Source organism: Papilio xuthus, unplaced genomic scaffold (assembly GCF_000836235.2).
Source record: "Papilio xuthus unplaced genomic scaffold, Pxut_1.1 DF827570.1, whole genome shotgun sequence".
Lineage (NCBI taxonomy): Eukaryota > Metazoa > Arthropoda > Insecta > Lepidoptera > Papilionidae > Papilio > Papilio xuthus.
The window spans coordinates 324558-338282 of NW_013531079.1; the positions used below are offsets into that span (position 1 = coordinate 324558).

General features: G+C 32.5%; 2 protein-coding genes across 2 annotated transcripts in view; both read right to left on the bottom strand.

Annotated features, from left to right (window-relative positions):
- Nucleotides 1-1793: 1793 nt before the first annotated feature.
- On the bottom strand, nt 1794-9165 carry LOC106118531 (facilitated trehalose transporter Tret1-2 homolog). Its single transcript, XM_013313193.1, has 3 exons — nt 8934-9165; nt 3665-3800; nt 1794-3349 (listed from the first exon to the last, which is right to left on the bottom strand). The coding sequence occupies exons 1-3, from the start codon at nt 8970-8972 to the stop codon at nt 2019-2021; spliced, it is 1506 nt and encodes a 501-aa protein (XP_013168647.1). The 5' UTR covers nt 8973-9165; the 3' UTR covers nt 1794-2018.
- Nucleotides 9166-11198: 2033 nt separating this feature from the next.
- LOC106118485 (histone lysine demethylase PHF8) overlaps nt 11199-13725 on the bottom strand; it is a 10945-nt gene continuing 8418 nt past the window's right edge. The window contains exons 20-24 of the mRNA XM_013313145.1: nt 13669-13723; nt 13270-13375; nt 12469-12634; nt 12055-12142; nt 11199-11588 (exon numbers count right to left, since the gene is read on the bottom strand). Of these exons, the coding sequence (XP_013168599.1) occupies nt 11509-11588; nt 12055-12142; nt 12469-12634; nt 13270-13375; nt 13669-13723 (495 nt within the window). The 3' untranslated portion in view covers nt 11199-11508. The remainder of the gene's footprint in view (nt 11589-12054; nt 12143-12468; nt 12635-13269; nt 13376-13668; nt 13724-13725) is intronic.

Below are 13725 nucleotides of genomic sequence, written 5' to 3' on the forward strand. Positions count from 1 at the left end.
CCTCTAAAGATATATATTGTGTTTCGATGCATCTCTGCCTGTACCTGAAAATGTAAATATTGCTTAAACATATCTGAGAGAATTTTTGTCTCGTAAAAATTCGTAAAGCCCATAAATGTTATCAAGATGATATAATATGACAGAGATTTCGCTGTGCGTAGGATTTGTGATAAAACAATGTAAACTAAGCTTATTACAACTCAAATATTAATTTAAATTAAATCCTAGTCAGTGGCTGTACAAATGTACAATGATTTTATATTTTTTAGTTAAATTTAAATATCATATTTAATTTCGTTGAGAGCGTTGGTAGTGCAAGAGTTACCTTAACCTGTGATCTGCACGTCCAGGGGCCTGGAAAATGTAACATTTGGTTATCGCTTTCGTCCATTGAATCGACAAAATGTGTCAAAATATATAAAGAAATTTGTTGTTACTTCCATACATAATTGACTTGTCGATCACCAACATTGATTATCGAATGTTACTTTGTTTAGGGGCGCAGGTTCGATTCTCTCCATGTGCCAATGTGTTTTTCCATTTTATAATTTCATATTGCAAATTGTTACATCCTAAGTTCTTACGAAGGAAAACATTGTGATGCATACATTTGTGAAGATAATCAAATCCTAGTTTAAATGTGTTTTTAAATTACGACCAATAAAGTTGCGTTTTAATTATAATTGCAATTTTGATTGCTATTTTTATTAATTATGTAACTTTATTAGTATATTTACGTAGAAAGCACGTGTCAGTAGTTGGCTACCTTATGTATCACGAGTTTATTATTTACTTAAAGTTATTCTGGCACATAGCCAAAGAGATTTATCTTAAATTTTACGGTCGGTCGCCTGTCTGTCACACACTTTAATTGGAAGTGAAATAATCCAAAAAATAATTATATATAAACACGGCTAAACACTCACGTATATACGTCCGGTGGCGGCACCGACTAGTTTCGAGCCCATCGGGGACCCTTCATCAGGATGAGTGGTGAGCGACGGGCCGCGTCCGCGAAATAATACCAGTACCACTCATCCTGATGAAGGGCCCCCGATGGGCTCGAAACTAGTCGATGCCGCCACCGAACGAATATACGTGAGTGTTTAGCCGTGTTTATATATCAGTTTAGTATAATGTCTCACGAAAGTTTGAATAATTTAATAATTATATATTTGTAAAGTATATAATTTTAACATTTTACTTAAAATTAATTCTAAAACAATATAAATTTAACGTTAAAATAATAATAAAAATACGAATATATTAATAAATTATTTAATAATTTATAAGATTATTATTTTCAAATCAAATTCGATTATTTAACATACAGCTTACGTTCCATACCCTTACAATATTAACTGCATACTATTATTACATGATAGTAAAATACTCGGTTAAATTAAATTGAAATTATAAAATAAATCGTGAATATGTTAAATATATAACAAGATACCCTGAAATAAATATTATAAGAGAATTCCCACTGACATTTTTGATAAATTAAGTTAATAAATTAGTTTTTTCATCGATAATTTTTTAATGGCTTAAGTACCGCCCTAATTTTCAACCAGAATTTTATACTAAATACAAAATATTATAACATAATATAACAATGACTGAATGAATGAATTCTTACGGTGAAGTAAAACATCGTGATGCTGCACATATCTGAGAAGAAATTCAAAGATATGTGTGAAGTCAACCAACCCGCATTGGACCAGCGTGGTTTACTATGGCGTAATCACCCTTAACTTAGGGTAGGCTTCGAGTCCCTCAGTTGGGACGTATAGTGAGCTGATGATGATGGCAATGAGTATTTTAAAGTCTAGATTAAATAAATGTTTTGTGTCATTTTGTTATTTTATCATCCAAACATTGTAGGGAAGTCACCTTTATCTTTTTGTATTTTTTTTCCAAGATTATATTCAGAATTTTGTGTTTGTTATAATTATTATTTCTTAATATGTCGATATCATCTTTAAAATTATTTACAATTAATTACTAGTTTCTTATATTTAAACAACTGGACTACTGCATCTTCTGTCTTTGTTCATATATTTCAAAGAAGTCAGCGATTGAGTAGACTTCAATTCTTCTGGAGACATTGGTCTACCTCTAAACTCATCTTCTATTTCTTGTAACGTTCGATCTTTCGTCTCCGGCATGAACCACCAGGCTATCACCAAGCAATACCCAACCACGACGGAGTAAATTAAATACGCGCCATGTATGCCAAAGTTCTTGAATAGATAAGGAACAGTTTTTACTGTGATAAAGAGATTTGAAGAAAGGAATAATACACTGAATCCACCAGCAAGACTTCTGAATTCTAAAGGAAATAGTTCTCCCGCTATGATAAAGGGTAAAGGCACTGTTCCTGTTGCGATGGTAAACATATGAATGTGTATTAATAAAATCCCAATGAAAGGATGATCGTAGGGCAACATATTATGACCTTTAGCATAAGTATACCCAGCTGTAGCTACAAACGCGAACAGATTTAATCCAACAGTTATGAATAACATTGTTCTTCGTCTTATCTTCTTAATTACGTATACAGCAACGCTATTTGATATAATTCTTTGAGCGTCCAGAGTTATAACTAGTAAGGATATGTTTGCATCATTACCGATAACATGAGAGAATATATCGAGAGTGTACGCAGCAAGAATGTTAGCACCAGCCCATTGTCCTAACGTATAGATGTGGATCATAATCAATATAGGTTTATAGAATTCCTTCTTCCTAACAGTTGTACTGATATACGTAATTTGTGTTTTCATTTTCGATGTAAAAGATTGTGATATGTTAGCGTCAGCTTTTGATTCTCTGACGATGATGCTAGTTTCAATCATCCTACGTAATTCTTCGTCTTCACTTTCTCCTCTCAACCATTTGAACACTTTCTCACTGTCCTCATATCTTCCTTGATCTGCGAGCCAACTGGGGGACTCGGGTGAGTAAATAACTATGAGTAAATCCACAAAGGTTATAAAGGCACAGACCAGAGCTGCTGTTTGCCATGCCAGGTAGGATCCTAAGGTATGTACGACGAGGACTCCTGTAGCAATAGTCAATGATATTGTGGTTAAAAATGCGCCTCTGTTCCTAGGACTAGTGTATTCTCCTATGAGTACTGGTCCGAGGGTTGCGCTCATACCCATCGCGATGCCCTGGAGGAACCTTGCAATGAGGAGAGCGGTGATATTAGTGGCAGTGATGATGCAGAACCAGCCAACAATCATAGGTACAATGCTCAACAGGTTTGCCGTTCTCCTGCCGTACTTTGCCATTATTGTGGGCACTATGAAGTTACCAGCCACAAGTGCGAAACCCAGAATTGAAGCTGGAAATCAAGAAAATTAATGGTTAATAGTTAAATTAAATAAACAAGTATGCAAAGATTAGGTGTAAGTAACACGTTACATTGTATAAGGACAATAGTTAAGGAAGATGTTATATAATTTGATTTTGTTAACAGAAATTGTCATCGCAGTTTAGAAACCAAATTTTTTAATATTTATACATTTTAAAAATAGATGATTTTAAAATTTTAAGTTTGTCTTGTAATTAAAATAAAAAAATAAATACAAATAAAAAATTGCTTAGAAACGGAAGACCATTCTTTATGGGCGTCAATTAATTTATCATTGTTACATACCTATCCATGAGCCAGCTGTGTCATCGATGGGTATGATGGAGTCTGGTCTGCGCAGCTGCGGCAGCAAGATGGCCGCGAAGCCCATCACCAGCCCGTGGCCTGCCATATTTAGTGACACACCAAGCGTCACAAAACACTGCAATATCAAAGAAGACAATATTTAGTAAGATGATTAATAGTCTTTGAAATAAAGTTCATTTTATATTACACTTAGGCACTCTACGTTTTGTTTCAGTTTCGATTCGAAACGGTGTGTTTTAGTGACATCTGTACAAAGACATATTGTTGATCCTCTCATTCTCTTTTAATCAACGGAGACAGTAATAAGTTTTTTTGCACGTGTTTCGACAATGAGAACTTATGCTAATGTAAAAATGACCGCATATCAAACGATCTCTCGTTTTAATTGTGCTTAATACATAGCTGATATTATAGTATTTATACTATAGATTTAAATTCTTGACATTTTCTAGATTTTTCTATTCGAAAAACTCAACAAGATTTTTAGATTTTTTCCTATTCTGTAACTGAGTTTCAGATATTACTAAGTTCGTCTACTAACAAACGTATTTGGATGTAACAAACGTTGTATAACCTTGTAATAAAAACATACAATGACTCCGAAGCGGATGTAATATGTTAAAAACATATACTATTGTGTTACAAGATATAATACACGTGTTAACGTACTAACGACATATGTGCGTGCTGCGAACAACCACTATGTCGATTACTACCCATCATATAACATAAACATAGTTATAATACCACTTGAAGATAATATAAAAAGTATATTTCCGTAGAATATGTTAAATTATGGAATAGTATATGTTATAGTGTGTCGAATATAGATTAGTTTGACAATTCATTTTCGATTGTTTTTCTCATAGGACTTGCAATCGCAAATTTCGTGATTATTGTTTTTGAATTACGATATTTTAAAAAAAAAGTTTTTTCAGTATCCTTCATAACTACATAAAAAAAATAAAACATTGCACCAAAAATTATGGTTTTCATAAGCAAAAAAAAATATATTTAATGCGATAAACAGCCATATAACTGTAATAAATTTAATAAAAAGTTGTAAAATAATTAAATTGTAATAGTACCTATTTGTTGGATTAATTTTATTACAAGACCGACTTTCAATAATTTGCATTTTTTTTTATATCAAAAGGTGGCATACGAACGAGCAGCCACCTGAAATCGTTGAAATAGCGAAGTGACCGTTGGCCATAGACATACGCAATTGCATATGCGTTGCCTACCTTTAATCGACGGAGGAGAGGATGCACAGAAAGAAAATATCTTCCCTTCCCATGCATCCTCTCATCCGGAAAGTTCAATTCCACTTCCCATCCTTTCCTTATAAGAAAAAGGGTGGGAAGGGAAAGAGGTCTAAATTAGAGCTCCGGGACGCACACTCATCAGACTGTACGCGGAATTAGTTCCACTTGACGCCTGTCTTCTGTGTGGTCGTGGTATTTCACCGGGAGAGCCGGGCCGATTCGTGCGAAGATGTTAAAGCGGGCTCTGTCACTGTTAAAAGCATTTATTCGTTGTGCGCGACACTATGACAACTGTCTATTAAGTACAATATAAATGCTCATACAAAATTAATTCGATATTTTATAAGCGTCAGTTGTCAAACTAATCTATATTAAATAGACATACATAAGTGCAGAATTATTTATATCAACTTTTTGGTGAACATAGATTATGCATTCCGCCAAACATGTGGCATACTGGCCAGACCTTTACCTTTTAGATTAAGAAAAAGTTATATGAAAAACGGTGGAAGAGAATAGCGCGGGAAGTTTTGACAACGAAATGTAGTCGCGAATTGTGCCCCAATTAAACAATATTGTAAATCTTGCTAATATTATAAATGCGAATGTTTAGATGAATGTTTATTTGAAGGTATCTCCGGAACGGCTGAACGAATATTTGTGAAATTTGGTATAGATGTAGAATATAGTATGGAAAGCACATAGGTTACTAATTAAGTTTTTTTTTTAATTCATGCAGAATGGAATCGCGGGCGACAACTACTTTTTATTATAGTCTGTACATAATACGATGTTAACCTTAATTATAATAAACAAAATTAGTAATTACGATAGCAAACAAAGAACTGCATTTGTACAACTTCCGTATGTCAAGATACGTTGAACAATTTGTATGACTATCTAATCTAATCATACAACATACAATCAAATGATCGACGAGTGATCCCATTAAAATATCAAATGTCTTACATCAGATGATAAATATGTCTAGGGTTGCCAACTATCAAAACGTTGACAAAGAGTAAGCTACGAAAAAACACTAGTGACTTCACAACCTTTAGGATTCATAGATGACCCTAGAACTAAATCTTAAATGAAGTAAAAAAGTGATACGTGACATTCCGTAGCCCGAATGCATCATCAAGGAATTCGAGTCAACGCCGAACACTGTCTTCTATAAATGGTCTGGCTTTAAGATTTAGCATTTTGTGCCTATTTGATTTTCGCCATTTTGGCGCTGCATGTAGTGGTTTGTAGCGGCGTTGTTTCTGACTTAACATTAACTGGCAATTTTAAATTAGAAGCAATAGCTGTTTTTTTGAAGCAATCTCATAATTACAGAGATCAGGGGCGCCGAAGAATATCCCCAACCCTAGTTTAGACGCAAAATGTCTGTCAGATAGTAATGTAGATTCATCAAATAATCCTGATGTAGATTAAGACGACCTCGTCATTTCTTTATCCGATAAGAAATCACACGACAAAAATTTCACATTGAAAAAATTTCTTATCAATTTAAACGTATTTTTTGCGAATGTATGTCATTTATCTTATAGTTTCAATTGTGGAAATCAGAACAGAACCAATTCTCTTTTATCAATATTAATGATTCAGGTCAAATCGTTAGGTGTTTTGTTTTGAATTTTATTGGTTTTTGAATAACATTTGGAAGTGAACTTGATTTGAAAGGTTAAAAAGTTAAGTTAAAAATCTTGGAGTTAATTTTCTCTTTCATCAAATTTACTGATGCTTAACTTTTACAATGAAATAAAGAAAGGTAGCGTGGTTGACGTGGCCTAGTTACAAACTTAGGTCAGTCTTCGAGCCACTCAGTGGGAACGTATAGAAGCCGAACTTATTACTAATATTATGAATAGGAATGTTTAGATGGATGGATATTTGTTTGAAGGTATCTCCAGAACGGCTGGTCGGGTCACGATGAATTTTGGCATAGACGTAAAGCATAGCATGGAAAAACACAAAGGCTACTAATTGTTTCTTTTTTAATTCCGCGCGGACGGTGTCGCGGGCGACAGCTTGTCAGCCATAATAGTGTGTCATGGCTTAAAATAAAAGCAAGTTCAACTCTTGCTCTTTTATACAAGCGTTAAACTTTTAATTGTCACTTAAAATGAACAATTAAACTAATCATAAACAATTATGATCAAAGAAAACCGCGTTGATTAAAGGAATGTGTTCTTATAAGTTGTAATTACTGAATGTTAGTAACGTGCTACAATGTAGAATTAAACAAGACATATAAATTTGACAGAGCCTTTGTGATGGATGTTACTAACGTGTAGCTTTTTAAACAGTTAATGAAACAGATCAAGATTTTTTTTAAATTTTCTAAAGGTGCCTCTCCTCTTTACTAAAGTAGGTTGGTTGTCAGTTCAGTAAACTTTAACTTCTCTTCTGCCAATTGATTTTTAATATTGCAACATTTTGTTACTTCTAATTAACAGTTCGACAATAAGATCTAGGTAGTAAAAACTTAATACGCACAAGTAACACTATCATGAATTAAGTTAATTATAATTTAAGTATGGAAAATCCAATAGATTAATAAGCCATTTCCTGAATAAATATATGGGAAAAACTAATTGAATAATTCATACTAATTAAATTTGTAGACACGTGCATTATTTGTAAAAACGACGAGAAAGTTTATTTCAATCTTACTTCTTACTAATATTATAAATACCAACGTTAATATGAAAGGATGTTTATTATTAGGTATCTCCAATACAACTAAACGAGTCTCGTTAATTTTTGTCATAGATGTAGAAAATTGTGTAGAACGCATAGACTACTAAAAACTTTTTTTTTAATTCCGACCTGAATCAATCGCGACATCTAGTAATAATATATTTATTATTGTCTTACTTTTTAAATAAACAGATATTTGTATATAACACTTGATTGTTTAAATAATTGATTATAAATTATACATTGGTATATCAGGTCAGGTGTCAAGCACATGACTTGTAATCTGCAGGTCCTGGCTTCGAATTCCGCCATGCACCAATGTGTTTTTTGATTTCCGATTTACATATGTCCATTTATCCGACGTTCTTACGGTGAAGGAAAACATCGTGATGCTACACATCTGAGAAGAAATTCAAAGATATGTGTGAAGTCAACCCGCACTGGGTCAGCGTGGTTGACTATGTCCTAGTCACTCGTGACTTTGGTTAGGCTCCGTACCCCTAAGTAGGGATGTATAGTAAGCTAATGATATCATTGTATTATATTTATGACGATTTCTTCAATAAAAAAGCTTGTCTTATTTGATTATTTCTATTACTTTGCAAACTACAATATAAAACACGCGTAGGCGTTAAGTACTTTATACAATTACATTTACAAATTGACTTACTCTACATCTAATTGATTCGTTTTTTATCGTTAAATATGATCTTGATAAATTAGTACTTACATCTTTACTATATTTCATATAATTTTTAAAGATATAATATTACTATTCGTTATAATAGTTATAATAAAATACCTATATCTTAAACAGCTCTTAAAGGAAAGTAAGTACTTAAATTGATACTAAAAATGTTACCATAAATGTTTTTATAAGTTAGAAGTTAAACCTAAAACCTCCGATGTATGAATTAGACTAGATATATTCCCCGACCTTATACTTTTTAGTGCTCATTCAGAAAACTTCAAGTGAAAGTTAAATTTTAAGTTAGTTAAGTATTTACGAAGTATGAAGTGGCAATTTAGAAATCGCTTTCTCACCCTATTTTGTAACATAAATGAAATAAAAAGAATCTATAACTATTCTTAAAATGAGTGATATTTTTGAAAAAAATTTAAAGCTACTTCTTAATTTGTATCAATTTCGTGAATTTCCCTGATTTTTAAAGTAATTATCGTAAGTAATTAATATTCTTTTATCACAAATCCGTTACATTTTATTCATATTTTGAAAAAATAAATACAATAAAAAGTAATCATTTAAATACCTGTTTCTTGAACGGGGTTATCCATTTTTTCTTTCCCATTTTAATATTCACACGAACACTTTAGCACAAACTAAATTGATTTAAAGAAATCTTACATAATTTTATTGGAATACGATAAGATTCGTATACGTCAATATTATCACCAATACATCGATAGTATTGCAGTTAGAATTATTTTGCTACTGATATTGCGGAGTACAATTCGCAACAAATCTACAGACTGCCCCGCACGATGGCCACTGGCCAATATCTGCGAGTACTACGCAACCTTGTGACCACACTTTTCACATTTGAAAGGACTTGTATTATATTGAAAAATGTTAATTACATTTACCACGGACGCTCCTTAAGCACGAAGCATATAATATACTCATGGATAGCATTTAGTAATATTTTAAATATAATGAATTTATCCCGTTGCCATGGTCACCCTATTTTCCCGGTATGTATATAGTAAGACGTTGCCAATTGTGACGTACGCAGTTTCAGGTTCACATTTTGTTTACATTGAGTTCGTTGTTTGGTCAGCAGTGGTTAGAAGCACTTGTTACTGTAAATTAGTAGTCCAGGCTGGTCTCAAATAAATAACGTATAAGCAAAATGTAATTAACCTTGATAGTACTTCATACCAATTGTAGACAAGATTTGTTACACAACGCCATTCGCCAAATCTGTGATAGCATTTTTTGTGACCCAACATTTGCAGAACCGAATTTGGTCAATGTTCTTTGAATGAATATCGTACGATCTAATAATAGTAAATAATGTTCGAATATAGGAATTTTTGTTACGATTTTAGTGCAAGTTGGTTTTAGGTATGAAGTTTTTGTTACAAATTTAAAAAATACTCAGAAATCTAGAAATATACATTTTTTTACCTGATATGAATTTAACAAAATATAGGAAATGACACAGGATTAGTGATTTTGGTAATTCATCAAATAAATAAAACAACAAATAACTCACATTACAACTTAATTTTATTTCTTGCATTCGTCGTCTAAATAATGAACAATCACAATACAAAATATACACCCTGTTTATTGAATCTGAAGCGATTTATGCAAATTATACAAAAAAAAAACAACATTAGGGTGAGAACACATCACAGCGAACGATGTAAAAAAATGTACTTATTTCTACATTATTTCTTCCCTATCTTATATATTAAATACATAGCAACATAAAAAATGCGCGTACAAAAGTTCAATTCATACAAATTTCACAGCAATCAAAGATAATGAGGTAAAATGTATGACACAAAATTGAAAAAGATGTATTTGCAACATCCCGAAAACTAAAATCCTCGATCAACAGGATTTTTCTTGAAATCATTCTAAAAAAAAAAACTATCCAGAGACACGTGCCTGCCGTGTACTTACATCTTGAATGCATTGACCAAAAAAAAAACACATAAAACATTGTAATAATCGAAAAAAAAATTATAACGCGAAATAAATTCAGAATACGTAGACATCCCTTTTAAAAACATAGCTACACCATTCAAAATTCATACATCAAGTAATTGATATTTTTTAATGTTAGTGTAACATATAATTTACGATTCTTACCTCGAGGCATTCGACATCTACGTAAATTATGCTTACGATTTTCTTATGAACTTATCTTGAAAAATACTAGACCATAATCCATTAACATGTTAATTGTTATAAAAATAAATCAACTCACACGATCCAAGAAAAAAAAATATCCAGTTTTTTCAAACATTCGTCAAAATATAACTTTAATGTGGTCTCACCCTAATTAGAAAAAAACTACCAAAAAAAATGTCGGATTCAGTGTTCGGCGCTATGTACACTCAACAACAAAAATAACAGTACAAAAAAAAACTTAAAAAACTAAAGCGAAACATATATTTGTCCTCTTCCATATTTACATTTTATATTCGGAGGTGGGTTTACTACGAAAATACATACTTTATATGTCTTTTTTTTTATTATTTTTTTATGCATATATATTTATTTTTTTATCTAATAAAAATGCCAAAGAATTCCTTACTAACATTTATATCTTATTTTATATTAAATCTTAATTCAGATCTCTCAAATATTATATTAATTTCAAGCAACATAAACTTGCTAATATTTTTCAAAATATAAATATAGTTGCCAAGAATGTGTTAAAAATTAAACATAGAAATTGTGAATCAAAATTGCCTTCAACAATCATTTCATTTATAAATTTTCAAAATATAAATTAAATGATTAATAATATAACATTTCGTGATTAAAATTTGGAGGAAATATATATTTTTGAATGTTTTCAGTACAATTTAAATACGGTCAAAAGTGCGTTATATCTTCAAACGTTATTTTAATGTAGCAACTTATTTGAGTAAAGTTTTCCAACGAATTATTTAAGGGTAGTTTCCATTAATGTCCACACAAAAAATCTAATATAATTTGTTCAATATTATAAGTGAGAAAGAGAAAGTGAACAAGCGAGGAGTCGTCTGTACCACAGCACACATTGGTCCTTGTGATAAATACATATATAAAATATAAATTCTAAGGTCCGTGTGTTCAGCTAGATGCTACGCTATGTTTTAGCTATATTAATATATCATTTTGTGTAGTTTCAGGATCTTGCCGAGGCGCTGTTTGGCCGTCTTCATACCCTTTTTCAGTCTTATATCTGAAAATAATTCAATATGTTTAAAATTCATTGACACAGTTTGCTATTTAAAACATGGAGTTCAGTTGAGTTTTTAAGTTTTAAATAGTGAAATTTGGATGGTCTAATAAAAATAGTATATTCATGTTTCGTTTTCAATAAACAACCACAAATCTTACTAATATTATAAATACAAATGTTTGGATGAATGTTTGTTAGAAAGTATCTCCGGAATTTGATAAAATTATAATCCAGCGCGGACGGAGTCGCGGCCGACAGCTAGTGATAAAAATGCGTAAAAACTGTAAAAAATTGTTCAGTTCATATAATTCAAGTAACATTCTGATCAAAAAATTGATCTATTAAGTCTATTTTAAAATATCACCAGTGGAAATGCACGTTAGTTCACACTGGTTGACTGTTAAGGTGCACTTCCACTGTTGTTATTGCGAACAATATATATGTGTAAAGAGATGTGGGAGAGTACCTGCACACTTATTCTTGTGTTGCGGCTGCACGCTGACGCTCGCAGGCGGTCGCTTGCTCTTCGAAGCTAGAACCGCGCGTTTTGCGTTCTGAAACATACACAAAAAATATTAATATATTTTGAACGTCAGAAAATCTATTTGAAATAATCATAACAATTTTCGTTTAATATTAATATTATGAAAAGGAGAGATTTGTTTACATTAAATAGGCTCCGAAACTACTGAACTGATTTGAAAAATTCTATTACTGTTAGGAAGTTAAACTATCCCCGCGTGGAATAGGCGAAGCGTGACAAAGTCGCGGGAACTGATAGTTAATAATATAGAGATATAAAGTCAGTCGGACATTACAATGTCAGGGACAAAACTAGGACACATTTAGAAATATAAAGAGCGTATGTGTAGGTAGGTACCTGTAGGGGCGCGTGCGCATGTGTGTGAGCGTGCGGGTGCGGATGTCTGTGTGCGGCAGCGAGCAGAGCAGCGCGCACGCACTCGCGACGCACTGCGGGCCGCGCCGGACCTCGCGTGCGCGGCGTCACGCGACCCACACGAGCACGCGGCGACCACGCCTCGTCTCTGAAACACGGTACACATCTTCAAGTTAAATAATACATACGTATACTTATCAAAGTTCATTATTAACAGGTAGTTCATTACTGCTAAAGGGAAAACTTAAAAGCTTTGCAGCAAAAAGAAATGTAGTTATGACTTATTTTTTGAGTGATTGAAGTGACAATATATTTTTATCCAAAGCTCATAGAAAATGTCGAAATACATAGATTATTAACTAGAATGTTACTGTATAGAACACTTTTGACTATTCAAGTGTATTTTCCTAGAACAGGCGTTTCAAGCAATTTACGATTGTAAAGACGACGGAAAATATGAGGACGGAGAGTGGTTTAATTAAGATGAATTTTGGCATTTATATAATAAAATAAAAATATATTATAATAAATATATAATAAATATATCTATTTTATAGAATCATGAGAATGAAGAGATAAGCACGCACTGTTAGAAGATATATTTACAACTACACTTTTAAATATAGAGAAAAAGGAAGAAAAAATATATAAAAATTATGATTAAAAAAAAGTGTAAAGAGGTTCCGTATCCGTCGGCAACAAGTTGGTATGCCTTCATTTTATTTCTTGATTATAAAGTGTGCATCAAATTGTATCTTGTATCAGTAGTGACAGACTACATACTTGTCAGTCCTGGTCTTGCTGTCGTTCCTGTTGCGTGAGTGCCGGCGCCTGCGCGAGGAGGTCCACTCCTCGTCCTCATCGGAGCTCATCTCTAACGATGGATACACTGAAAATAATAATTTTAATGATTAAGTTAAATAATTATCCATTTCATAATTCACTATCGTAATTATTTGTACTATGAGCAATCTAACTCAACGCACATGTATATATGAACTTGAAAGAGACGAGAAAGGTGAGTCAGAACTAGCCAAATGAAGGCCTCTGCCTACCCCTTTGAGTTACAAACGTTGAGTTGTTTTCAATTATTACTATAATTTTAATGATCATAAGAAATGCACAAAATTATTTATTGCAGATTTTCCAAGTTCATTCTGGATACAAGCGGTTCCAACTCACCATACTCCTCATCCCGGTGCACCTCCTTGATGACATCCTCCTCGTCTGCAAAGTCCT

What these genes read in the sequence shown, in the direction of transcription:
- LOC106118531 (XM_013313193.1), bottom strand. Translation starts at nt 8,972, where the DNA reads ATGGGAAAGAAAAAATGGATAACCCCGTTCAAGAAACAG. An exon ending in TAACCCCGTTCAAGAAACAG is followed by an intron (nt 3,801 to 8,933) that starts GTATTTAAATGA and finishes TTGATATTGCAG; the next exon opens with TGTTTTGTGACGCTTGGTGT. An exon ending in CACAGCTGGCTCATGGATAG is followed by an intron (nt 3,350 to 3,664) that starts GTATGTAACAAT and finishes CTTGATTTCCAG; the next exon opens with CTTCAATTCTGGGTTTCGCA.